Below are 27,179 nucleotides of genomic sequence, written 5' to 3' on the forward strand. Positions count from 1 at the left end.
TTGGCTCGTCTCCGGGTGACGCCCCGCCCCCTTTCGTGGCTGCCTCCGAGCCTGTGGTTAGCTACGAGGAAGGAGGAAGTGGAGCTGAGCTGCGGGTCAACACACTGCGGTAACTCGGCATTTTATTACAGTAAGGTAAGAACATTCAGCTGTATTTTAAACACTAAGTTAAAGCTTAAAGGTGGTGATGTGTGACTCAGGAAGCCGTGTGTTCGGCTTATTTAGTGTAGGTTTTCCTGTTTCTGTGATAGACAGAACGGTCTCCAAGTGACACTGGGTGAAACTCAAATGTCTCCTTATTGCCCATGGAAGTGCACTCCGTGGGGTATGAGTCCATGTGCTTTTACACCCTACGAAGTGTGTAGTGTGTTTTATTGGGATGCCTCCGGTATCAACAGACCACCTGCACGGATGGTGTTAAAACAAGCTGCTGTTATCGTTCACTACACACTTTTAAGATGATTTATGAATACAGTAAAATATGTGTCTGATAATGTATTAGGTTATTTACTCTCGTCTGATTTTTAGACAGTTAACAAGGTCATGCAGTGTATCTTGGTCTAATCTCTGTGTGTCTAATCCATATATACAGGCACTGGTCTAATCTCTGTGTCTAATCCCTGTATACAGTCACAGGTCTGATCTCTGTGTATCTAATGCATATATACAGTCACTGGTCTAATCTCTGTGTATCTAATGCATATATACAGGCACTGGTCTAATCTCTGCGTGTGTCTAATCCCTATATACAGTCACTGGTCTAATCTCTTTTGTCTAATCCATATATACAGTCACTGGTCTAATCTCTGTGTCTAATCCCTGTATACAGTCACAGGTCTGATTTCTGTGTATCTAATGCATATATACAGTCACTGGTCTAATCTCTGCGTGTGTCTAATCCCTATATACAGGCACTGGTCTAATCTCTTTTGTCTAATCCATATATACAGTCACTGGTCTAGTCTCTGTGTGTCTAATCCGTATATACAGTCACTGGTCTAATCTCTTTTGTCTAATCTATATATACAGGCACTGGTCTAATCTCTTTTGTCTAATCCATATATACAGTCACTGGTCTAGTCTCTGTGTGTCTAATCCATATATACAGTCACTGGTCTAATCTCTGTGTGTCTAATGCATATATACAGTCACTGGTCTAATCTCTGCGTGTGTCTAATCCCTATATACAGGCACTGGTCTAATCTCTTTTGTCTAATCCATATATACAGTCACTGGTCTAGTCTCTGTGTCTAATCCATATATACAGTCACTGATCTAATGTATGTGTCTAATCTTTGTATACAGTCATTGGTCTAATCTCTGTGTGTCTAATCTATATATACAGTCACTGGCCTAATCTCTGTGTCTAAACCTTATATGCACTCTTTGGTCTAATCTCTGTTTGTCTAATCCTTATATACAGACAGTGGTTTAGTGCCTGTGTCTAATCTACATATACAGTCATTGGTCTAAGCTCTGTGTGTCTAATCTACATATACAGTCATTGGTCTAAGCTCTGTGTGTCTAATCTACATATACAGTCATTGGTCTAAGCTCTGTGTGTCTAATCTACATATACAGTCATTGGTCATATATAGTCACATATGGTCATATATACAGTTGATGTTCTAGTCTCAGGTTGTTTTTCTAGTTCAGCAATAGAACTCTTTGAATGGAGAACTGAGATCAGATCCTAGGTAACTTTAATATCAGAGGTGTGTCTCTGTCACAACGTGCCTGGTTTCTCTAGTCTAAGCAAACAATGAAGCCGGAACAATGCCCGCCACTTCTTGTGCACACGCGCACACACACACACCCCTTGGCTTTCATTCAGAATCAGTAAAATGTCAGAGTGACTTCCTGATCTAGGCAAATTCTCTCTCTTGCATCTTAAAGTTCACTTGAAGGATAATCCAGATGTGCTTGACATTCTCTTAACCTCTTTGACTTCGCACTCTGTATGCTGCTGCCTCTGCTGCTGCTGCCTAGTGTGTAAGAAGAGGTAGAGCTCATAATGGCTATTAAATAAAATCATCGTGATACACCTCAGAGAAGCAGAATTCATTTGGCCAGTATTTTGTATTGCGGTATTCAAGACAACGGAACACTGACGTATATCAGTGAAATTCTTTCATACCCGTAGTTTCAGTTTAGCAAGCAAGGTTATCTGCATAGGCACGGTGGCTTAGTGGTTAACACGATTGCCTCACACCTCCAGGGTTGGGGGTTCGATTTCTGCTTCAGTTCTTTGGGGGTTTCCTCCCCCAGTCCAGAAACATGCATTGTAAGTTGCATTGTAGTAACCTACAGACATGTATTGTTGGTTGATTGGCATTTCCAAATTGTCTGCAGTGTGTGAATGTGATGTGTGAGTGTGTTTGTGCGATTGTGCCCTGAGATGCACTCGATCCAGGGTGTCCCCTGCCTTGTGCCCCTAGGCTCCAGGCTCCCTGTGACCCTGTGTAGGATAAGCGCTACAGAGAATGGAAGGATGGGTTATCTGTATAGCACATTTCATATAAATAGGCACATAGGATTTAAAGCATAGTAAGTATCAAATGATAAAAAGTAAAGATATAAACAGTAAGAGAAAACCACAAAACAGCAACAGGGTTACAATTCTTAAAATAGCTAAGCATGAAGCATGAGTACACCCTGGATGGTTCATCTCAGGGCACCATACTCAATCTCATCACAAACACACACTCATTCACAATTTAGTGTATCCAGTCCACCTACCTGGCTGTGAACTCAGAATTAAACAGAATTAAAGAATTAACCAGGAGCTGTGAGGTGGCGTCATTACAGTCATGTTTCTAGCTGGGATTTACGAATGACATCTTCTGGAAGTTGGTTCATGTTATTAGTGGCATTAATAGCTGAAAGTGTTTTCTTCTAACTCTTCAAGCAGAAATATGAGTTTCACCATCTACACTGCAAAATACCTGTTTTAGCAGTTAAAATGTCTGGAATATGGGCAGATTTATCAAGTATTTCTTATGAGATTATTATACATCAATTATAATATTATTCAGCCAGTTTTTCACATTTTAAACTTTCTTATTCTACTGGTAGATCATTTTGATTCTTTCTAGCAATAAATGCTTAGAAATTAGAAAAAAATATCTGCCAATAGAACAAAATGAAAAATGTCTAGAAATAGTTTAATAATCATATGATATAATCATATAATCATGATCTAGTGTTTACTATACACATAAGCATAGAGTTATCACATTACCATAATTCTGATATCTGTACCAAGTATATCATCACATTGCCCTCAAAGATTCATCACACTGTGTTTAAATATGAAGATACGTCTGTAAGCGTAGTACAACATAGACGTAAAGTAGTGTCATCATATTTAAAATAAAATAAATGAATAAAGGCTTAGAAGTATCGAGCTGCGATGGACTGGCGTTCCATCCAGAGTGTATTCTCACATCATGATCAGTGTTCCCAGGATCGAGTCTGGATTTACTGGCACCCTGATTAGGATAAAGTGCTTAAAATTGAGTGAGAGAAATATTGATTTTTCTGTGCTTTGTGCAACACTTTGTTTTACGCAGACTGCAGATGCTTTAAGCAATACTGCACACACAGACACACACACACACACACACATTGACAAGTCTATGTCTGAGATATTGTGCCATATGTTTACCACAAATATCTGACACACTCCATAAAAACAGACGTGGTGTGATTATTCATGCTGTGTTCCTTAAATATGTCATATTGTTTACTATCTGATTAGTTCCTGTGAAGTGCCTGTGTGGAGATATTATAACAACCAGAGAGAGACATTAACCTTAATCCATATTCAATTCAGTTAGGTTTGTTCACTGATGAATTGGCAATAAGGAAGTACAGGTTCCACAGGTGCACGGGTGCTGAGTGTTGACAGTTTCAGTTTATGAGGACTCCCAAAAATATAAAACTGAAAACACTGAAATATAACACCAATGGAACTGGTGGAACAATGCTGATGGAACGTTGACAATTTCCTGATGGAACTGGTGGTGCAGGATCTGGTTGGTCACGTGTGCCAGTGCTAATGTGTAAACTGGCGTAAAAGCAAAGAGATGGTGGTTTTATGTGCTACATTACAAGAAATTATTACAATAATAAAAGAATTGTGTGTGTATTTGCATGGTGCCCCGGATCCACCCAACCCTGACCAGTATAAAGCCCTTACTGAAGATGAATGAATGACTAAATATAATAAAAGAGACACATATAAAACTCTGAAATGTCGCTTTGAAAAACATCTTGTCAGAAATTCAAAAATAGTATTGAATGTAAGTTATAAGGAAACTTTACTTTTTTTTTTATTCAAACAAAATAGATTTTATATGATTTGATCACCAGGACTTCTTATTGTGTACACCTGGCCAGCCGAATCAAGCCCATGTGCCGTGTATCTCAACTTCCTGGTTTGAATTAGAAGACTTCTGATCTCTCGCCATCTCTCTCTTTTTCTTTAGGAAAACAAGCGTCATCTGATGGAACCCGTCAGCGTGGCATCATGTCCCTTCTTGATGACATCACTAGGCTGTTCCTGTCAGAGCTGAGTGCCGTGATCCTCTATCTGCTCACATCATCTCTTCTGTCTCAGTGAAGTCAGTCTACTGTCTGCTAACCTCGCCCACAGCCTCGAACATGGCTCCTGTGCCCCCTGGCATTCGGTTCCTGGCGTCCTTTAACCGGGACCAGTGGTCAGTTCTCTCTCTTCTCTCTCTCTACTCTTCTGTTTTTACTATCATCCCTCTTCTCACTGTGTGTTCTTATCTTCTCCACAAATGACTGATGGTTTTAAAAGGGGTTTAAAAACATACCTTTTTAAAAAGTGTTTTAATATAGTTTAAATTTCTGTGCTAATCTCAGTTGGCAGCTGGTTTTAATTGCTGGTTTTTTGTAGCACTTTGAGATTTTCTTTAAAATGTAAAGTGCTTTATAAATAAAATGTATTATTATTATTATTATTATTTAAAACCATAAGCAGGGATTTGGCCATTTTTTTTTATATCAGATGTGCAGACTACAGATATAAGTATGTGTCTTTTATGTCTTTATGGCTATTGGTTCTTGTGATCAGAGTCCAGACTGTGCTTTTGTATTTTTAGTAAGGTTGCATAATCACATTTTAATCTTGATCATGAATTTTGGCTTCTATACTTGGTTAATCATAATGCAGTGTTATTGCTACCTGGCAAAGGTATCAGATATCAAATTACAAGCTTCATATTTTAGGCTATATATGCGTATATACACTGACCAGGCATAACATTAAAACCATTGACAGTTGAAGTGAATAACACTGATTATCTCATTACAATGGCACCTATCAAGGGGTGGGATATATTAGGCAGCAAGTGAACAGTCAGTTCTTGAAGTTGATGTGTTGGTAGCAAGAAAAATGGGCAAGCGTAAGGATCAGAGCAACTTTGACAACGGCCAAATTGTGATGGCTAGATGCCTGGGTCAGAGCATCTCCAAAATGGCAGGTCTTATGGGGTGTTCCCGGTATGCAGTAGTTAGTACCTACCAATAGTGGTCCAAGGAAGGACAACTGGTGAACTGGAGACAGGGTCATGGGCACCCAAGGCTCATTGATGCACGTGGGGAGCAAAGGCTAGCCCATCTGGTCTGATCCCACAGAAGACTGTACTACTGTAGCACAAATTGCTGAAAAGTTTAATGCTGGCTGTGATAGAAAGGTGTCAGAACACAGTGCATCACAACTTACTGCGTATGGGGCTGCGTAGCTGCAGACCTGTCAGAGTGCCCATGCTGACCCCTTCACTGCCAAAAGCTCCTACAATGGGCAGGTGAGCATCAGAGCTGGACCATGGAGCAATGGAAGAAGGTGCCCTGGTCTGATGAATCATGTTTTCTTTTACATCATTTGGATGTCCAGGTGCGTGTGCATTATTTACTGAGGAAGAGATGGCACCAGGATGCTCTATGGGAAGAAGGCAAGCCAGCGGAGGCAGTGTGATGCTCCGGGCAATGTTCCGCTGAGAAACCTGGGGTCCTGGCTTTCAGGTGGATGTTACTTTGACGCATACCACCTACCTAAACATTGTTGCAGACCAAATACATCTCTTCATGGCAACGGTATTCCCTAATGGCAGTGGCCTGCCACACTGCAAAAATTGTTCAGGAATGGTTTGAGGAGCACCACAACGAGTTCAAGGTGTTGACGTGGCCTCCAAATTCCCCAGATCTCAATCACATTGAGCATCTGTGGGATGTGCTGGACAAACAAGTCTGATCCATGGAGGCCCCACTTCGTAACTTACAGGACTTTAAGGATCTGCTGCTAAGGTTTTGGTGCCAGATACCACAGCACACCTTCAGAGGTGGAGTCCATGCCTAGATAGGTCAGTGCTGTTTTGGTGGCACAGAGGGGACCTACACAATATAAGGCAGGTGGTTTTAATGTTACGGCTGATCAGTGTATATGCTATATGCTAGTGATCAGTGATTTGTCTTTGGGAAAATTATGATGAGCGAGTGGGCTTTGGTAACAATGATGATCAGTGATTGGTATTTGGGAAAAAAGGTGATCAGTGATTTGTCTTTGGGAAAAATGATGATGATTGAATGGTCTTTGGGAAAATGATGAGTGATTGGGCTTTGAGAACAGTGGTGATCAGTGATTGGTTGTTGGGAACATCAGCTCATGCAAGAGCAACTCAGTCAGGCTTTGCACGCTGGTGGAGAGTCGACTGAACCTGCTCTCTGAGCTCTAACCAGCAGCTGTGACATGAGCTGGAGAGCCGTATCGAGTGCAGGACAGTCGCTAACTTCTGCTCAAAAAGTCATTTGATTTTTTTGCTAGGTTCTTTGTTGAAGTAAAGTGGTCTAAAAAGTCCACTGGTGATGACTAACAGTGATTTAAGTATCAAGCAAAACAGCCACAATTATTATTAATTAATTCATTATCATCCAGTCTATTTCTAGGTCTAGTGTTTGTTTGAGCTCTGCTGTGTAAGCCCATATGAGCTGAATATCAGTGGACTGAGTGTAATAGTGTCTGTCAGCGAAGGCATCATTAAGTAGATGATGAAAATTTCAGGTGAATGTAGAGAGAATGCAGCTGTGTGGACTTACTGTCATCAGGAGACACACACATGCACGCACACACACACACACATACACACATGCTGCTACCACTGACTGTTACATAACTGTGCACATGGAGACAAAGGTTGCCCCTGAGAAGAGAGACCTTCATCAAACGCACAGGGGACATGATGCAACCTTTTTGCTTTTTGTTACCATTGGCTTAATGTTAATGTTCTTGTGTGGAAACTTTCGAAGTTAAATCTTTGATCATGATAAAGGGTTGCATTAGACATTTCGATAAACAAAATATATACTATTCTTCTTTAAGCTGGGAGTGTGGTTATGTCTCGATAAGAGTGTGTGCTGTGAGTAGAGCTGGACGATTTTTACCCAATACCGATGTCTCATTAGTTTTGACATCATTTGTGTATAATTGATAGTGAGAGTTTTATAGGACATTGTATAGTGTATAGTGCCTGATAGTATAGTGCCTGGCATTTCCACCTCACAGCTCCAGGGCTCTCGGTTCAATCCTGAACTCGGGTTACTGTCTGTGTGGAGTTTCACATGTTCTCCCAGCGTTCGCATGGGTTTCCTCCAGGTTCTCAGGTGTCCTCTCACTGTCCAAAAATATGCACTTAGGCCGATTGGCTACACTAATTTGCCCCTAGGTGTGAATGAGTGTGTAAGTGTGTAAGTGTGTAAGTGTGTCTGTGTGTGTGTGTGTGTGTGTGTTGGGTGTATTCTCCTGCTTTGTGTCTACTATTACCAAGATAGACTCCGGATACACCACCACCCTGACCCGGTTCCTGAGGTTGAATGTGTGATTATTTTATTTACTGTGTAAATAACTACATAGTATCTCATTTTTGTAGGTTAGTAATGTCTCAAATCAAAGACTAACTCTCTACTAGGGCAGGCTGAGTGCAAAAAGCGTACAGTGTATCACGCTTCATTTTTAGGAGTTTTAGTATATCATGGGGGTATTAACAGTGCACTGAATTTCCCACCATGAACAAACTACTTTAATACAAGTAAGCGAAGTGGGGTAGAAACAAAGCAAACCTGGGGTAGAAATGATAATAAATATATAAGAGGCAGGGCTTAATACGTATTTATTTAAATAAATATTGTGTGTCTGGTCTAGTGCTGTTCATAGGAATTAAACAAAATTGTATAATAAAGTGTCCTTGTTTCTTATCACATAATCACTGTAGCTTTGTTTTGCTAAACGTATGTTACTGTAATATTTATCCCCATATCCCTCGGCTCTTCTTGTGAGAGAAAGCTGCGTAAATAATCTTTTTACTGAGCCATGGGGTGTTATAACCTTAACCTCAGTGTAGGTTTCGCTCCGTCTGTCACAATGTCAGATGTGAGCTGAGTCTTTTGTTTGGAAAATGAACACCATTTTAAAAGGGCCGGAGCCTTTGAAGGTAACCTAAGACCAGCGTTAGTCCTGTGAATGTGTCATAAAAAATAAAGACAAGGTCGTCATCAATAAGCTGCTGTGTCCTGGCTGTAGAAGGACAGTTCCGCAGCAGTGTGACGCATGTAGTGTGGATTGATTTGATTTCTGGGAAAGTATTCACACCCTAGGAACACAAACCTAGTACAGGAGAAAGAGAGAATAAGGAAAGTACCATGCTACAATTTACATTATTTGCACACATTACTGAGCACAGAAGTAATAAGACAAAGTTTACACAAGTACATGAATTTAGATTCATTTCCTTATGTACTTACTTACTCCATTCTTATGTACTTATGTCGTTTCTAAATTATTTACTTTCTTACGTATTTATTTATTGACTTAATTACATACATATTTTACTTACTTACTTACTTACTTACTTACTTACCTTACCTTACTTAAATGCAATACTTAATTACTTACTTTCTCAATATTTACTTATTGACATACTTACATACCTTTCTTACTTGCATACTTAGGTACTCACCTTACTGATTTACATACTTACTTACTAACTTGCTCACTGGGCAACCTGGAAAATGTTGTTTAAAAGAAAACAATAAAAATGTTCTTGAACTAACAAAATACATTTAATATGTGACCTTATGTTAATATATCTCAGACACAAAGAGAGACATAGAGAGGAAATGCACATGCATATACACACACGTCTTGGTGGCTTCAGCAAACACCAGAACTAAAATAACTAGCCTGCCAAAATAACTGTTATTCATTTTTTTTATTATTATTATTATTATTATTATTATTATTATTATTATAAATAACTCAATAACTCAATCAATATAACTTAAAACTGAGTTAATAACCTGTGTTGGGTTTAGAGCCTCTGTTTTATCCTGAACATACAAAGTAAAATCACCAAATTTAAAATATATCTCATTCAGCACTGTTCCAGTTCATTACATGCTCTTCACATTAGGCAAGATGGGCTCTAAGGGAGTTTAAAGTGGATCTAAAACAAACGCTGTGAGAGTTATTGAACAGTCAGCACTGGAGGCTGTACAGTGAAGCGTTTGGGTGTCCTGTCCGTGGTGTCCAGCGTGCTGAGATTTGAGTCCACTCTGAGGATTTGTTAGTCCATTCTCACTTTGCTGAGAAGCTTCGCCATGTGCTGATTTGTTTGCTGGATACACAGGCTGTGTGTTTTGCTGAGTGGAGAGTAGGTGTGATATACGGCTCACGTTTGCATGGTGATCACGCTTCCTACTGGTGATCAGGTCTGTTTCTGTTCTACATAACACTAAAGGGCAAGAATTCAAATCACTAAACAGAGGAGTGTGCCGACCAGGCAAAGTGATTTTTTTTACCCTTGTGGAAGCCCTGAAACGCAAGGTGAAGTGTGATTCAAAAAGTTGAAATGCTGTTTTGTTGTTTCAACTTAATATTTCATTGTAATAATTTAATATTTTTGAAATATCTTGCTATTTTGACCCCAAAATTTACTGAGTATTAGCTTATACTAATTATAATTCTTATTCCCTTTACTCCCATATAGTAAATAAGTCACTATATGGTGGTTTTTTGTTTGGAGGTGGAATTCAGTTGAGACATACTATGTATATGTCTAATAATTGGTAAAACTTTCAAAAATGCTCAAGGTTTCTACTCCCACACTTAAATTGACTGAATACTCTAATGATCATAGCAGCCAATTTTAGCTTTTTAAATTTTAATTTATACAATAACACTGAAACCTACTCTCATTATATTAATAAAGTATCCATATTAGCACCATCATTACTTGAATCTAAAGAGTTCATTACACTGAAAAAAATGGTCTGTTCAACCATCACAGGAAATTAGATATATATTTTTATATAAACTGCATCAGATTAAGTTGAAATAGTGAGTTACTGAGGTGAAATAGCAGCATGGCAGTTTTAGCACTTTTCTCACTTGCAGCTCAGGGCTTCTGTAAAACTAAACCACAAGCAAGATAGTTCTCTCTGCTCTGATTACTCAGCATGACTTTCTGGCTACCAGACTGTCATAAAACCTTAAAGTTTATATTATTTTAATAATTCATTAGGTAGCTGGAATTAACCACTTTAAACTTACAGTATAGCTGAATTTGTGAAATGCCCCAGTGGCCTGAAGGACTGCTGATGTGAGTGATCTCACATGCCTTGTTTTTGTTTTTTTATTTTCTTTGTCTTGCATTGACTTCTTCGTCTTCTTCTTTTTTGGTTGTTTTTTTTGCTTTGTTTTCTTTTTGGCTAGTTTTTAACTATTTCATGTTTTGTTTTGTTTTTTTTAGTTTTGCTTTGTCTTTTCTTGTTTTGTTTTTGGTTCATCTTGTTTTGCTTTGTCTTGATTAGTTTTGTTTTGTTTTTTACTTTTTCTTGTTTATTTTTTAGCTTTGCTTTGTCTTATCTTTTTTGTTCTTTTTTTCCTCTTTTGCTTTGTTTTTGTTTATTCAATGTTTTCTTTCTGGTAGTGTTGTGGTTTTGTTTAACATTGTTGTTAACACGGGCAGGAAAAGTGTTCTCTCTGACAGCACAACCAGCTGCACTGTGAGTTGTCGTTACTACATAGGGCTTTACCAATCTTCCCCAATGATATTTATCTCTAGTGCTCAGGAAACATGGCCACTGTTGTTAGGCTTTTGAGGAGGCCTCTAAACACCATGGTGCTCCAGTGTACCTGTAAACATCTAATATAACTCTGATTTGTATTTCTGCATTTATTGCTTATGTACTTACTCTTTCACAGGGATTTTTTGCGTACATCAGAAAGGTGCTATGTGTCTGATGGTTTATTTTGTAGGTATTTTTTTTTTTTTTGGGCAGGATTTGAAATTTGGCAGATCATGCATAAAATTATCCTATAACCACTTTTACTCTGTTGTTCTCAAATTACTGACACCGGTTAACATTGCTAGCCATTTAAGATTGCTTTTGAAAAAGTTCCTTTTTACAGACTTTTTACAGTGTTCTCAAACAAATGCAGATTTGCAGCATATAGCCAGCTTCTGAAATTTCACTAACCTGTACAATCGATCCTGAGCTCGGCTTGCTGTCTGTTTCATATGTTCTCCTCATGTCCACATGGGTTTCCTGTGTGTTCTCAGGTTTCCCAAAAACACTCCAGCAGACGGTTTGGTGCCTTTAAGTTGCCCCTAGGTGTGAATGAGTGTCTGTACAATTCCCTATGATGGATTAGCACCCAATTCATAATGTTTTCCCACCTCACACTCAGCGTTCCCAGAATATGCTCCATATCCACCGCATCCCTGAAGAGGATAAAGTGCTTACTGAAAATAAATCAACGAATATCATATAGTGCCTCGTTTTAGCCTGGCAAAGACTGTATACTCTTGTCTGACACTTGCTCAAAGTACTTTCAGTCTTAAAGGAACAACAGAGCATACTTTTCGTACATCACCTGCCTGTTGTCCATCAGTCGACTCTTTTTTATAAAAAATCAGTGGTGTAAATATAGCCTTATTCTGCATTTTAATTCTGTAGTTGTAATTCCTCTTAGTCCTCATGTTGCTGTACAGCACTTTGGTCAGCTTTGGCTGTTTTAAATGTGCTCTAGAAATAGAATTGAATTCAATTGAATAGTTTATTCACCCCTTAATCTGATTGCATGTTTTATTACTCTGGATAAAAGACAATTGACTAAAACATAGACGTTAACATTTGTCTTGCTTCTCTCTTGTGTGTGTGTGTGTGTGTTTATGTGTGTGTGTGTGCGCGCACGTGTGTGTGTATGTTTGTGTGTGTGTAGGTACCGAGCCTTCACGTTTGCCCTCACCTTCCTGCTCTACACCAGCTTCCACCTGTCCAGGAAGCCCATCAGCATTGTAAAGGTAACCACACACACACCCCTGCACTTTACACAACCAGCTTTAGTCACTCACACACAGCGCACAGGGACAAAAATAATGTTGTCACTTCAGGATGATAAAATGCACACACCCAGTAATACCCAGAAATAGAAGGTGATAGTCTGTACTTTATCTGATGCCATTTTCTGTACTTTCATATTTAATCAGATCTGCTGAAGCAGAAATCTCTGTCTGGGCTTTACAGTCTTGTTACTTTGAAGAAGACCAGCCTTGGTTTCATTTCCATTTACAAAACAATACAGTCTTTATAATAATAACAGGCGTAAGTCTTATTAGAAATATCACTTCACGATTCTCGAGGGCTTTTTCGACGATACATCATATGTATCACAATATGTAGTTTTACTCACAAACTGCCAGCAATGGAGAAGTGTTGCATTAAAAAATAAAACTATTTATATATAATGTACAATAATGTTGATTATTAATAAACACATTTTAATAAATGTCTTTTTATTTTTTATGTTGTATTTTTATTTTTACATATTTATCATATTTTTAAAAATGACACTTCAGTGTTATCACAGTAGCAATGCTATATGGTATTAGTGCTTGTGTCAGCATGTGTCTTTAACAGGAAGAGCTTGTTCAGGCTTTCTGATTCAATAAGCATTGTGATAAGAGCTAATAAATGCTAGTTCTGATTCATGACTCATAAGTAGTGCTTGGTTGTTGTGTGTTTGGTTAGTGATTAATGATTGTGTGTGTGTGTGTGTGTGTTGATTTGTTTAGAGTGAACTCCATAAGAACTGTACGCAGATTAGAGAGGTGACGTCTACTGTAAAACACATCAGCAGTCAGCAGCACAATATCATTGAAACAGACTGCAGCTGGAAACCATTCGGTAAATCTCTCTCTCTCTCTCTCTCTCTCTCTGTGTCGCTGTCTGTCTGTGTGTGTATCTCTCTCTCTCTCTCTGTCTGTGTGTGTATCTCTCTCTCTCTCTCTGTCTGTGTGATGTGGCCTGACATGAAGTAGAGTTACTGTTACCACCACATTGTTGATTATTTTACAATAACAGCACCCCCGAAGTGGTTTATTCCTCTTATACCACAGCAGCGTGCTAATGCCAATGTTTACCATTTATAGTTGTGTGTAATTTGCGGAACGTTGGCAAATCGAGTTAGTTCCTGTTAGCACTTACGTTATAGCAGCTATAAACAGTTGTTTCATCAACAGCCTTTTTTTTCTCTCTCTCTTGAAGTTAATAAAATAAAAATAAATGCAGCTTGTCATGTAAGAGAGAAACCAGAAAGCGCAAAGTCTTCTGTCCTGTTTGGTGGGAAATTTACTGACTGTTACAAAGCGCTGTCCCTGGAGACTCCTTCACTAAATGTTAAATAAACGTCTTCTTACAGAAAACTTCACCACATCAACAATTCTGTGTTTTACTTTGTTAAACGACAACACGTTCTTGAATCACTTTATTGTTAGATGTAGATTACATAGCGCGTCTGCCATACAAGTTCCTGTGAATGAGCTGTTACTATAGAAACAGGAACACAGTAGAACAAGTGTATTGATAAAAACCTGTGATTTGTCTTGTAGCTGTAACTACTGTCAGAGCTGCTGGTATAGAAAAATAATCAACACCTTCTGATCAGTCAGATCTGAGAATTCCTCAGCGCTGTGGTATAAAGATATATGATATGTATAGTGTTTCTGTTGTCTGTGTACACTTCTCATGATTGGTGTGTGTGTGTGTGTGTGTGTGTGTGTGTGTGTGTGCGCAGATAAAGGAAACTATAAGCAGCTGTTGGGGACGATGGACTACTCGTTCCTGTGTGCTTATGCTATAGGCATGTATCTGAGGTGAGAACTGAAGCACGGTTTTTGTTTATACACAAAAGAATCGCGTGTGTGCAGGCGTTTGTGGGTGTGTGTGGGTGTATGTGTGTGTTTTCAGTTGTTGTTACTGAGTCAAATGATGACTCATGAGTCAAATGTGTGATAATGTAGACATATGTTGTTTGCTCAATGTTTACTTGCTTAATTGTGAGCTACCTTATCCATTATCCTGTCCAAAACTAAAGAAACAAACTACAGATGCCAAACATGTCTTGGCTGATTGAATATATTTGACGTAAATGGAATTTTTTAGCTAAACCATTACTTTAAGGCTTCATAATAAAACTAATTTAATGGGGTTTTTTACACACACAGTACAGACTGTTTTTTCACCAACTTTAATTAGTAGATTTTACTGCAGGGTGTTAATTTGAGGTCTACATAAATAAACACACAAACACACACACACACACACACACACACACATTTGCCAGTGCTGACCTCTGTGTTTTCCAAACTGAGACAGATCAGACACATTTTCATGCACTAGGGGTGAGAGATATGATAAAAATATCATATGATGATACTTGACATTTCTATGATACATGATATGCATCACAATATATAGGCTTGCTAACAAACTCCTAGCAAAACAGCAATGAAAATCTGAGCTCAATGAGACAAAACTAAATAATTTATAGTTATAAAACTACTTACAATACCCATAATATCTCAGAACAATGCATTATTACAATCTTGATATTATATCATCGTATTGCTCATCTCAGCTTTGTTCACATATCCACAAACACACACATTTGTCTTCCCCTGCCTTTGACTCTGCTGATATGTTTGCCATTTCCTCTGGCAGTGGGATTATTGGAGAGCGTTTGCCCATCCGCCTCTATCTGAGTGTGGGGATGCTGACCAGCGGCCTCTTCACCTGTTTGTTTGGACTCGGATACGTCTACGACATTCACAACCTCGGATTCTACATCTTTGTCCAGGTCAGCTTCCTGCACCTGCTCCAGTTTTTGTGATTTATAGATTAAAGAAGCCACACACACACACACACACACACACACACACACCCCTATTGAAATTTTGCTTGCCTCTCAAATTAGCCTACCTTTTAATCCTTTTAATCCTTTTAATGAAATGGGGCAGAGCTCTGTTTGGGTGGTGGAGCTCATTTATCAGCCAGAGAATTGAAATATAACAGTGAAATGAGGAAAGTAGCCATGTTCATTATATTCATTTGCTTCTTCATCTCTCTGTTTGATGTTTTTCTCTCTCTGTGTGTCGCAATGAGTTTCTAGCCTCGTCATACTAACTTGCATATAAAACATCTTCTCTGAGACAGACCTGAGGAGGATATTTATTTAGATAATGCAGAGATATTCAAAATAACTCAGTGAACAGACATCACAAATGATAAATACATAATCTATAAGATATAAATAGAAATCAAAAGAGAGAAATCAAAAGAGAGAGATTTTGCTATTTTATTATTGAAAATACATCAAGTATTTTCTCACTGATTTTCTCTCTCTCTCTCTCTCTCTCTCTCTCTCTCTGTGTGTGTCACTCTCTGTTTCTGTCTCTCTCTGTCTCTTGTTAAATCTCTTTCCCTCTGTCTCTTGTTCTTTCTCTCTCTCTCTCTCTGTCTCTCTCTCTCTCTCTCTCTCTCTCTCTGATGTTACAGATTGCCAACGGAGTGGTGCAGACTACTGGCTGGCCCAGTGTAGTGACTTGCATTGGGAATTGGTTTGGCAAGGGCAGGTGTGTAACTATGTATATAACTGTGTTATAATATTCATATCATATAATCTGACAGAGCCATACTACTTCTCTGAGCATGACACAGTGCACATTATCTTTAGTTGTGCTTTCTCGCAGCGTAAGTGAGATAACCCAGATGGAAAATAAGCATGACAGCCCTCACACACTCGCACCTTGACCTTTAGTGCATTTACGCCATTTTGGCCTCAGATTTCAAATGATATGGAAACTTTAAATGTGGCTTACCATAAAAAATGTTTTAAAATAACCATCTGCAGAGATTCTCAGTTTCAGTTGCACTGCTTTCTAAAATTCATATTTTCCTGTTTTATTGGTTTTATTGTTAAGTATTAATTAAACTTTATTAGAACGTTTTTAACCTTGTACCTAAATGTGTGTAATGTATATTAAACTTTATACAATAACTAATCATTAATTAATCATTAAGTTGTCATTTAATTAGTAATCTACTTGTTACTTGCTTAAAATTGGTTTATTACCGAAATTTTAGTGGGTTCTGTGATAGTACTGCGTAACTGCAGACATTACAGATACACTGACAAAATAATACTGATAGAGTTTTCTGGCATATATACAGACAGCTCCCTAATTATTGGCACCCTTAGTAAAGAATTTTTTTTTTTAATTGTTATGAATTTTGTGGTTATTTTGCTTAATCTCACATTGAACATAGGAGAGAAATCTAAGCTTTCATTGAAGTAAATATATTCTAAGATAACTTTTTAAAAAACTTACATATACACACTTTTTTTTAAGAAAGCCACATTTCACAATTGCTGGCACACCTATAAATTGTTATGAACAAAACAAAAGTGTAGTTCCCATTTTTATTTTATTTTTTTAGGGTCATATAATTCACTTATTTTAAGACTTCCTGTTTCACTAAGGTATAATTATGAGGTGATATGAAGGATATGAAGTTCATTCATCAATATGAGAATGATTAGAGGATACACAAATGAAATGATACAAAAGTATGTTGACCTTCGTAAATCATTCTGATTATAATTTTGTCCACAGATTTTCATAACATGTTTTTTTTTCTGTTGTAGATATAAATAAATATCTAAATATATTTATGTAAATCATGAGATGTTGTGATTTTGTATTCAATCAGACGTGGTCTGATCATGGGGCTGTGGAACTCTCACACCTCTGTTGGAAACATCCTGGGTTCTCTGATCGCCGCGTACTACGTGTCGTCTAACTGGGGGCTGTCCTTCATCGTCCCTGGCATCATCATCGCCGTCATGGGCATCATCTGCTTCCTCTTCCTTATTGAGCGTGGGTGTTCTGTGATGTTTTTTTGTTGTTAGTTTGTCTGTTGATATTAAATGTGGCCTGAGTTTATATCAAACAAACAAGACGGTAAAGGCACAGTAAGACCAAAGCACATCACCAACACAAATGAAAAAGACATTTAATTAAAAATTTAATTTAATTTAGTTAAAAGGTCATCAGGCTACCAGTTGCCTGCTGTGTGAATCTTGATGGCATTTTAAAGTTAGTGTGTTTGATCTGGATCTTTACGTACTCAGTTTTGATGTGTGTGTGTGTATGTGTGTGTGTGTGCTGGAATGTAACCTTGCTGAGTCTGAATGGATTGTATTCTCTGTTTTGTCTTTTCAGACCCAAACGATCTGAAAGCTGCTGCCACTCAAAATGCTGTCAATGGTCACCAGGCAAGTACACAATAATCTCTTCCTGCTTACATGTGTGTGTTTAATTGTGTAAGTGTGTTGACACTACAGCTGGTGATGGTTAGAAATCATGAGCAGTAATTTCAATCACAACGGTCACTGAGGATCACCTGAAAAGGGGAAGAAAAGAAATGTAAAAGAACACACACTCACACATCATTATACGTTTTCTAAACTGTGGTGTTGTGTTCCTGGCAGAAGTTGCACAAAAGCTGGAATGGGGTTAATGGCCATAAAGACCTGTACCTGCAGTATAAACAAGGAGCAAAAACCCAGGTGAGTCTCTTACACTGTCACCTGTGTTAACTGACACCTTTCTTTTTAACTCACAACGGGTAACGTGTGTGTGTGTGTGTGTTTGTGTGTGTCAGAGCTCCGATACAGAGCTGTTGTTGGGGCAGGACAGTGCAGGAGTGTGTGTTCCTGTGCAGCAGGTGGTCGTAGTGAAGAGTGAGGCAGAGCCGGGTGCCATTAGTTTCATGGGAGCTTTACGCATACCGGTCAGTGACATCACTCACATCCCTTCATCCATAAACAGATAAAGTATGTAGAAGTCTATCCATTCGTACATATATACATCAAAAATCAGACCAATAGTTACATTCAAAATTTGACCAAATTCCATACATCCTATTCATCCCTCCAAAATGAGACCAAATTCTTTCCTTCCATCCATCCACTATTAGATTAATTTCATTAATCTATCCGATTAGTACTGGAACAAATTACATCCATCCATCCATCCGTCCATCCATCCAGACGTCCAGACATCCAATATTATACAAAATTCCACAACCCAGCCATCCATTTATCCATCCATTTATATGTATTTCCATCTACCTGTCCATCCACTTGTCCATCCATTCATCTATGATTATACAAAATTCCACAGTCTATCCATCCATCCAACTAATATTATATGAAATTCCACAGTCTATCCATCAATCCATCCAACCATCCATACAATATTATACAAAATTCCACAATCCATCCATCTAAAATTGTATGCAATTACAATCTATCAATCCATCCATCCTGTATGATACCAATTTCCCGAATGCATCCATCCATCCATTTATAGGAAATTCCAGAGTCCATCCATCTGTCCATCCACCCATCCGTCCATTCATCTAATATTATACAAAATTCCCCACTCTGTCCATTCATCCAACTAATATTATATAAAATTCTACAGTCCATCCATCCATCCACCCATCCATCCACCTATCTATCCATGCATCTAATATTATACAAAATTCCACAGCCTATCCATCCAACCAAATTCGACATTTCACAGAATATTTGATCAAAATTCTATCCATTTAAAATTTCATTCATTTTTCCACCCATCCAACATAAGAGGATCATCCACCCATCCAACATGTATTAGACCAATTTACACCCAAACATGCATCTGTGCAATATCATACCAAATTATTCCCATTAATGTATTTCTCCTTCCAAAATTAGACCAATTTTCATCATCTCTATATCTACAAAATTAGCTCCGCCCACCCTCCCATCATTGCTGTGCTTCTGTGAACCTGTACATATGTGTTTATGTGTGTATATACTGTGTGAGTGTATGTTATATATGTGAGCATACTGTATGTGGTACAAAATACTCAATCCCTTGTGTGTGTGTGTGTGTGTGTGTGTGTGTGTAGGGTGTGGTGGAATTCTCTCTGTGTCTGCTGTTTGCTAAGCTGGTCAGCTACACGTTTCTGTTCTGGCTGCCCCTCTATATCACTAAAGCAGGTAAGAGTGTGTTGGGACTTGGGTGTTTGTCATACACACCCAACTGGAATGTGGAGAATTTCTTTTCATTTATTGCACAACTACACAAACTTGTTTAATCGGTTACTCATGGTATGCTGAAATACTCAGCAGTTTCTGACTGCATTGTTCTGTTGTGTGTCACAGCTCACCTTGATGCAAAGAAAGCAGGAGATCTGTCCACCCTGTTTGACGTGGGAGGAATCGTCGGTATGGAGATCCACCTGTGCTTTCTTTAAGTCATTTCAAGGGTGGTTTAGGGTGAGGCAATCACTTATCACTGACATGTGCGTGTGTGTGTGTGTGTGTGTGTGTGTGTGTGTGTGTGTGTGTGTGGGTGTATAGGTGGAATCCTGGCAGGCGTGGTCTCAGATAAGATGGGAAAGAGAGCCACTACATGTGCTGTGATGTTGCTCCTGGCTGCTCCAACAGTATGTATTATTACTGCACACTGGCGAAAGGGAATTTACAAAAACAAAAATCTCTAATCCAGCATTAATAAAAAACACTAAATAATAAAATCCTGTGTTAATAAAAATATTCACAGATGGCTGTTGGCCCATAGCACAGATTTATTATATTATTATGGTTTAACTATTCAGATCTTTCAGGCACATTGATGAAATATGCACCATCATATTTTTACCTGAGTTTAATTTGTTCCTGAATTTTCCACAGTAATACTGTGTTACAATATAGACATGAAATATTTTAACAGCACTCTTCAGGGTAATTGAAATAGCCTGTACATTAATGTGATTCATATTAAACCTATTCAACATTCAGTTAGTCTTATAACTAATAATACTGCAATAATTAAGGAATAAAACATGACAGGCTGTGACGTAATTGGAAAATAATCAGCGACATGGTGGTGTAATGTGGCCTGACATGAAGCAGAGTTACTGTAAACACCCCAAAGATTACTTTCCTATAACAGCACATCCTGAAGTGTTTTATTCCTCTTATACCACAGCATATGTTTAATGTTGTTGAACGTCCAAAAAGAAATAAATTATTTCCTCTTTTCAGAGATGTTATAACAGTTATAAACAGTCGTTCCCTCACCAGCCTTTCTTTTTTTTCTTTTAAAGTTAATAAAAAGATGAAAACTCAGCTTGTCATGTTACCAAGAAACTAGAAAGACCTTCATCCTGAAGACTTTCCCATCTCAGAAAACTTAAAGCTTGAATAAATGTCTCCTTGATGATTACACGTTTTTTTTTTATCCATCTGTTATTAGGCTTAGAATATATGTAGTATTCAATTTCTGTATTCACTATTACTATACAATCACATCCTTTCAAAAAACAGCTCTAAACCAATGTCCCTGTTAATATAGAGACAGCACGCATAACTGTTTAGGCAAGACGTATAACGGTCTCGTCATTGTCTTGCTACACGGGGAAAGAAATTTCTAAAATGCTCTCCCCATTTTACTTTTCGGAATTACAGTGCCTGAGTTGTTTGGAAGCAGCAATTAAAATGAAAGCTTAATGTCTTGCTTAAACATGTTGATTATCGCCTTCCTCAGATACTTGTCTTCACCTTTTGTTTTTTTGACTAATGTTCATGCTGCAATTAAACTATTAGTGTATTAAATTTACTAGTGTAAAATTATAATTAAACTAATCGCTTCAATTAAACTATTAGTGTATTAAACTTACTAATGTAAAATTATAATTAAACTAACTATAATTGTCACTATTTATAGTGACAATACAAAAAGAAATACTATGAATGAGTGAATCGTAGAGTTTTCTATTTGTTTGATTTTTTTAAAAGTGCATTTAAACACGTTGTTTTATTTTTTGTAAGTTATGAGATTATTTTTTTCGTAGTCAGGTCAATAGAGGGCAAAGCTGTTATATTAAGACATATATTGTTGTGATTCCTGTGACTGATAATACTTCATTTGTGACTGTTTTCTAGCTCTATGGCTTTTCCATGATGAGCCAGTTTGGACTGGGCCCCACTATCGGTAAGACTTTTCTCCACTGCCTGCAACACTAATGTAACATCTCTATATATCAGTTACTGTCGTGTTCCTAAAGGTCTCATGGTTCACAGTGTAGGTGTAGGAATTTTTCGCAGATGTTCTTAAACTTTTTTGCAGCCAGGGAACCCTTCACATGTAAAATAAATGCCACGGACCACATCAGTATCGATTTATTTTATGAACATAATCCAATATTCTAATATTAGGCTCATTATTTTAATGTGTACAATAATATTTTGGCGTTTTTTTTCCTGAGCATTCCACCAGGGGACACATTAGGTCCGACTTTGCATTGTTCGTCAGCCTATTTGTTTTTGAGCAAGTGGGTTTTTAAACCCATTCAGTTGACCAAGTAAATAGGTTATTAACTATAAAAAATAATAATAAAAATAATAATATAACAATATATATATTAATTAGAGATGGGACTGATCCAGTAGCCAGTATCAGTATCGGGCCAATCCCAGGAAAAAATGGTGGATCAGATATCAGAGAAACAGTTTAACTATGAAGTATTTCAGTGAATAAAAAACATTTTAAAGCTAGGTAGTTTTTAAAGAAATCAGTGTCAGATGGGTGTCAGCATCACCTTCATTATTGGTACTGGACAAGAAAATGTGATATCTCTAATAATAATGCAATAATAACTAATTCTATAATAATTTAATATAATAAACAATCACAAACATTTTTTCCACTCATTGTCCCAATGTTCAGTGCATTTACCTGAATGACATACATGAGGCATATGATTATGTGTGTGTCCTTTATGTGAATACTCCTACACAGTATTTTTGTCCTGTATTAAACCTGTGTGAGCTGATGAGCCGTGTTGTGTGTCATAGGCATGCTGCTGGTGTGTGGAGGGTTAGTGAATGGACCTTATGCCCTCATCACAACTGCTGTGTCTGCTGATCTGGTGAGTGTGTGCATGCTTGTGTGTGTATCCATTTGATAAACTCAGAAATACTTTTGGCTCCTCTTCCTACACATTATTGCTGACCTTTTACTTTTTCAACATTACAGGGCACCCATAAGAGCCTAAAAGGCAATGCCCGCGCTTTGTCAACAGTCACTGCCATTATTGATGGGACAGGGTCTGTTGGTAAGTGTGTCAGATCTCTGTTATGAATTTGACTGTGATATTTAAACCTTTATTAAGTGTTACCCAGAAGAGGGCGGGTTCCCTTTTGAGTCTGATTCCTCTCAAGATTTCTTCCTCATGGCGTCTCAGGAAATTTTTCCTTTTCCACTGCCTCTGGTTTGCTCATTTGAAATATAAATCTACATCTGGATTTCTGTAAAAGTTCAGTATATAGTCCATTAAAATCGTACTTGACTTTAAAGCTCATTGAAAGGGGTTAGTGTAACCAAATATGTTTGAGAACAACTGCCATGGGATAATGTGGCCCTTTTTTTAAGCTGTGGATTTGCTAAAATCAGGCTCTTGGGTCTGTTCTTTCAAATCCCATGATAATTTACACCTTATGAACATTCTGGAAAGTGTTTTCTAGGGAAACGTTTGAATATGGCTCACACTGTCTCTTAAGCAACAGAACACAAACATTTTTCTATGAAGTATTTTCTTCACCCTTTTCTCTGAAAGTTCTTGAGTTTAGATGTTTAGATGTGACACCTAACTCACGAACAAACAACTTTATATAAACAAATCAGATAAATCAATTAATTGGGTTAATAATTAATCAAATAATTATTTTATAATAATTATTTATAATTATTTTATAGTAATTATTTATAATAATTACTAATTACTACATTTCAGCAATTAAGCAAGATTGTAAGCAGATAGATTTGATGTACATGTTCAGTCATCTAAATCAGGTCAGGAAAAGAGGAAGAATAAACTTGAAATCTGTTCTAAACAGAGTCAATATTTTTATCAACACTAATTTAGTCAAACTAATCATAAACTCTGTCCAGTGTCTCCCAGAAAAGGATGAGTTCCCTGGTTTTCCCTCAAGGTTTCTTTTCAAGAGTTTGTCCTTGCCACTGTGTGCTCTGGTTTGCTCATTAAGGATCTCAGTCCACATCTGGATTCCTGTAAAGCTGCTTAGTGACATTGTTATTTGTTAAAAGTGCTGCACAAATAAACTCGAATAAAAGTGAAAAGTGATTTAAAAAAAAAAAAAGTGGGAATGGCTACTTGAAGTATAAATGTGGTCCAGATTTGATCCAGACAGTGAACTTTTGATTTGTTGTTTAATCAGGATTTATGAACATCAGTGAAAAAGAGCATGTATATGCAGTATATTCATATACAGGGTATCACAAAAATCAGGAACCAGTAGGAATATGTTGAACAAATGTGTCAATCCAAATATGTTAAGTAAAATCTGCCAAAACATGATACAGCAGCTGAGAAAATGCGTAGACAGTAAGAGTGAACATGTAGAGCATACGTTGTAAATAATATATACAATATGAAATGTGTGTAGTTTTACTCTCATTGGTTCCTGACTTCTCGGACCCTGTATATTCATATATACTTTGAAAAAGATGCATAAATGTGCATATACGCTTCTTCTTGTAAAGTTGCTTTAATCGATATCTTTAATCAAGGGCTGTGTAAAGCTGCATTGTATCTTGTGCAGGCCAGTTTTCACTGATATCCAGTGTTGAATGTTGTGTTACCAGCGTAATTGCGTTTTATAACTTCCTGTAATGGACTGCGAGTTATAAAATGTTGGGCCACTTTTACTGTAAGTTTGTCACTTCCTTCTTCTCTGTGTTGTACAGGTGCTGCAGTAGGCCCCCTGCTGGCCGGGCTGCTCTCTGCACACGGCTGGGATCAGGTCTTCTACATGCTCATGACAGCAGACTTTCTTGCACTACTGGTCAGTACGGCTTAGATCAGATATCAGCGCATCAGTGCAGTGACCTGTGCATTCACATGTTTGTTTTATCTGCTTATTGTTTTTGTCTGCAGCTGTTGCTGAGATTGGTGTTTAAGGAGATGAGGTCAAACAAGAATCGTCCAAGAGCGTCTGTAGAGTGAGTCCATGTTCATCACTGAGCACATTTCTCTATATCTACATCTAAACATAGGGCCTAAATGGTGTTTTATCTTTCTGTATTCCAGACTGAAGGAGCACTGAGCACTTTGCACTAAATTCGAGTGGAGGAGGAAGACTCTGGATGGAGATTCTGCCCTCTACGCTTTCCAACCGGGACCACAGTTTAAATCTGTTCTCAGAACCAGACCTGCCCTTTGGCTTGCTTATGTCCACTGTGCTTTGTGGTGCTCTATCAGTGTAACGGGACAAAATTGAAACTTGAACTCATTACCATTGCTGTAGCCTGAGTAGCAGCCTGTGACAAGCCTGCCTTTTTTACCAGCTGTATAGAGAGTTGAAGTCCTGCTCCACCTACTGTTTCAAACCAATGAAGTTCTTTAGACATTTACAGTTGAGCTGTATCAGATCAGTGAAGGAATCAAGCATAGTCTAAATGTTTATCACTGCCATCTATGTCTATATTATTAATCTAAGTGTCCTTGTAATAAGGGTTCACTGAGTTAAATGGTACGAGGTATAGGTATTTATTTTGATTATGTTATATTTATTAATGGAATACAGAGGCTTTTCAGAATCCACTCACTATTTGGAAATATAATATTTAAAGGTGCAGTGTAATCCCAGACATACTTTAGTTAAAGCCTGACTCACAATATTCAGTGGAACTTGGTAGTTTCTTCACTTTAGGCTTCTTAATTTATTTCTGGGCCTGAAAATAACGCTACCCCAAGCCAAGTAACGATGAAGGCCTGTAAAAATGGTTTCACTGCAGTTGCAATTCCCCTTGGAGGCAGCAAGATGCTCTAAATGTTGCAAACTGCTCCTTTAATAGTGAATTTTCACAGGTAATAAATCCATTCATGGGATAAACGTAACAGGCTTTAACTGGAGAGATTCTGTGGGAATGTAAATAGGCGCAATGATCGCACTTTGCAATGAGTTTTATAAACCCAACCAGTCCAGTGGATTTCTGTGTTTTCAAACTTAACACACTTTATCGAGTGTATCCACAAAGTCCATGCCAGGTGATAGACAGAGAAGACACAGACATGTAGCATACAAGGCATGACCAAGGCTAGGACTGTGAACTTCCCCATGTTGCTAATAATCAATGAAAGCTAAAAGGAGCTGCTTACAAACATTTGCTTTTTTAAAAGATTTTTTTCAGCTTGGATTCAAATCTTTCTCCTTTTCCTGCTGTCAGTAAGTGTGTAAAACAGTAGAATAGTTTCTCCATCTGTACCACTAAATATCCCTTCAAGCACATGGAACGTGTACAGATAAATATGTTGTGTATATATGAGGATGTTATTAATATATTGTTCTTTATTCACATCTGCCTTTCTACAAACCAAAGTCAAAACCTTACATGTTATTTATATACAAATATATAATATATTTGGTTATTTAAATACTGTGTTTTAAATACTGTGGTCCAGAGTGCATTGAGATTCAAGGTATATTGAGATTGTTTTGTTTTATAGGGCAGGTTCAGATTCAGACAGATTTAGACAAATGTAAACTGTCCTCTGATTTTTTTGCTCAGATGCACAGTGTGTGTGTATATGAGTGTGTTCTGTACTGTGGTGTCATAGACGGCTTGAAGGACGCCACTCATTTTTCCGTCGTCACCGAGACCTTTTTTCCCCCAAAATATTGCTGTTCTTTTTTTCTTTTTTCTTTTTTTTTTTTTTTTTTTTTTTTAAGATATTGTAGGGACATACACTGTTCATTTACAGTAATGAGTGAGTATGAAAGACAGAGTACACAGTAGGCAAACACCAGAGAGCTTAAAACACGATTCACCATTAAACTGGAGCCTTTAACTGAAATGCCATGATGAAGAATAATGCAGTTGATTCTGTTCTGTGACCCATCTGTAAGTGGACATCATATTATAGATGGTTGAATGTATTTTTGTATGAGTAAGTTGCATCTAATTGTTTACTGGTGTTACAACAACATGATTGTGCCTTGTTTTCTATTTGATTGCTCTTTATATGGGTTTGTTTTTGTCTGTCATTTTCAGACTCCTTTAGAAACGCGCTGCAGTAGCTCTGCTGGGAATTCACTTTGTATAAAGAAATTATAGGAACGAATGTGAACAAATCACATTATTAATAAAGAGGAATATCAGCTGTTTCCGTTGTAATATTTGTCTGATTCCTTACTGATTTAAAATGGTTTATCTCCCTCTTTCTCTTTCTCTATAAAGTGATTTTATAGCAAAACATGAACTCATAGTAATTACAGAACATTGTTTCCACCTTATTAGACTCTCTGACCTTGGAGGTAAACCTTCATACCTTAGCTCATCTTTTCCATGCAAAGTGTGTGTTAGTCTTTCTCTAGCCTTCCTCACTGTCAGTTTCTGACCACAGCATTGCTGTTAGTTGGAGATATTTAGTTAGGTGGCTGGTTAGTAGCACTGACGCGTTTCAAAACCCCAGCAACACTCCTGCACTGATACACTTATTCCATGACCACACACACTACCATGTCAGTGTTACTGCTGTGCTGAGAATGCTTCATCACTCAGTTCACATCTTACAGCTGTGTATATGGATCATAGCTCTCTTATGTTCCTCTCCTGTTTTTATGTAATAAAAACTGGCCTCCTGATTTTTTGTTTGTTTGTTCGTGTTTTGGTGGT

General features: G+C 37.7%; 1 protein-coding gene across 1 annotated transcript; it reads left to right on the forward strand.

The window, feature by feature from the left end:
* On the forward strand, positions 1 to 26,668 carry slc37a1 (solute carrier family 37 member 1). Its single transcript, XM_026913165.3, has 20 exons — positions 1 to 135; positions 4,491 to 4,721; positions 12,305 to 12,386; positions 13,158 to 13,269; positions 14,159 to 14,237; positions 15,085 to 15,220; positions 15,919 to 15,995; positions 17,134 to 17,300; positions 17,646 to 17,698; positions 17,915 to 17,992; positions 18,088 to 18,216; positions 19,384 to 19,474; positions 19,640 to 19,702; positions 19,838 to 19,923; positions 21,425 to 21,473; positions 22,337 to 22,410; positions 22,518 to 22,596; positions 24,249 to 24,346; positions 24,439 to 24,503; positions 24,592 to 26,668. The coding sequence occupies exons 2-20, from the start codon at positions 4,666 to 4,668 to the stop codon at positions 24,605 to 24,607; spliced, it is 1,590 nt and encodes a 529-aa protein (XP_026768966.2). The 5' UTR covers positions 1 to 135; positions 4,491 to 4,665; the 3' UTR covers positions 24,608 to 26,668.
* The last annotated feature ends 511 nt before the right edge of the window (positions 26,669 to 27,179 follow it).

Source organism: Pangasianodon hypophthalmus, chromosome 5, assembly GCF_027358585.1.
Source record: "Pangasianodon hypophthalmus isolate fPanHyp1 chromosome 5, fPanHyp1.pri, whole genome shotgun sequence".
NCBI classification, from domain to species: Eukaryota; Metazoa; Chordata; class Actinopteri; order Siluriformes; family Pangasiidae; genus Pangasianodon; species Pangasianodon hypophthalmus.

Coding starts and splice junctions, on each gene's coding strand:
- slc37a1 (XM_026913165.3), top strand. CDS start 4,666: ATGGCTCCTGTGCCCCCTGGCATTCGGTTCCTGGCGTCCTTTAACCGG. Junction 12,387..13,157: donor AGCCCATCAGCATTGTAAAG/GTAACCACACAC, acceptor TGATTTGTTTAG/AGTGAACTCCATAAGAACTG. Junction 17,699..17,914: donor ATGCTGTCAATGGTCACCAG/GCAAGTACACAA, acceptor TGTTCCTGGCAG/AAGTTGCACAAAAGCTGGAA.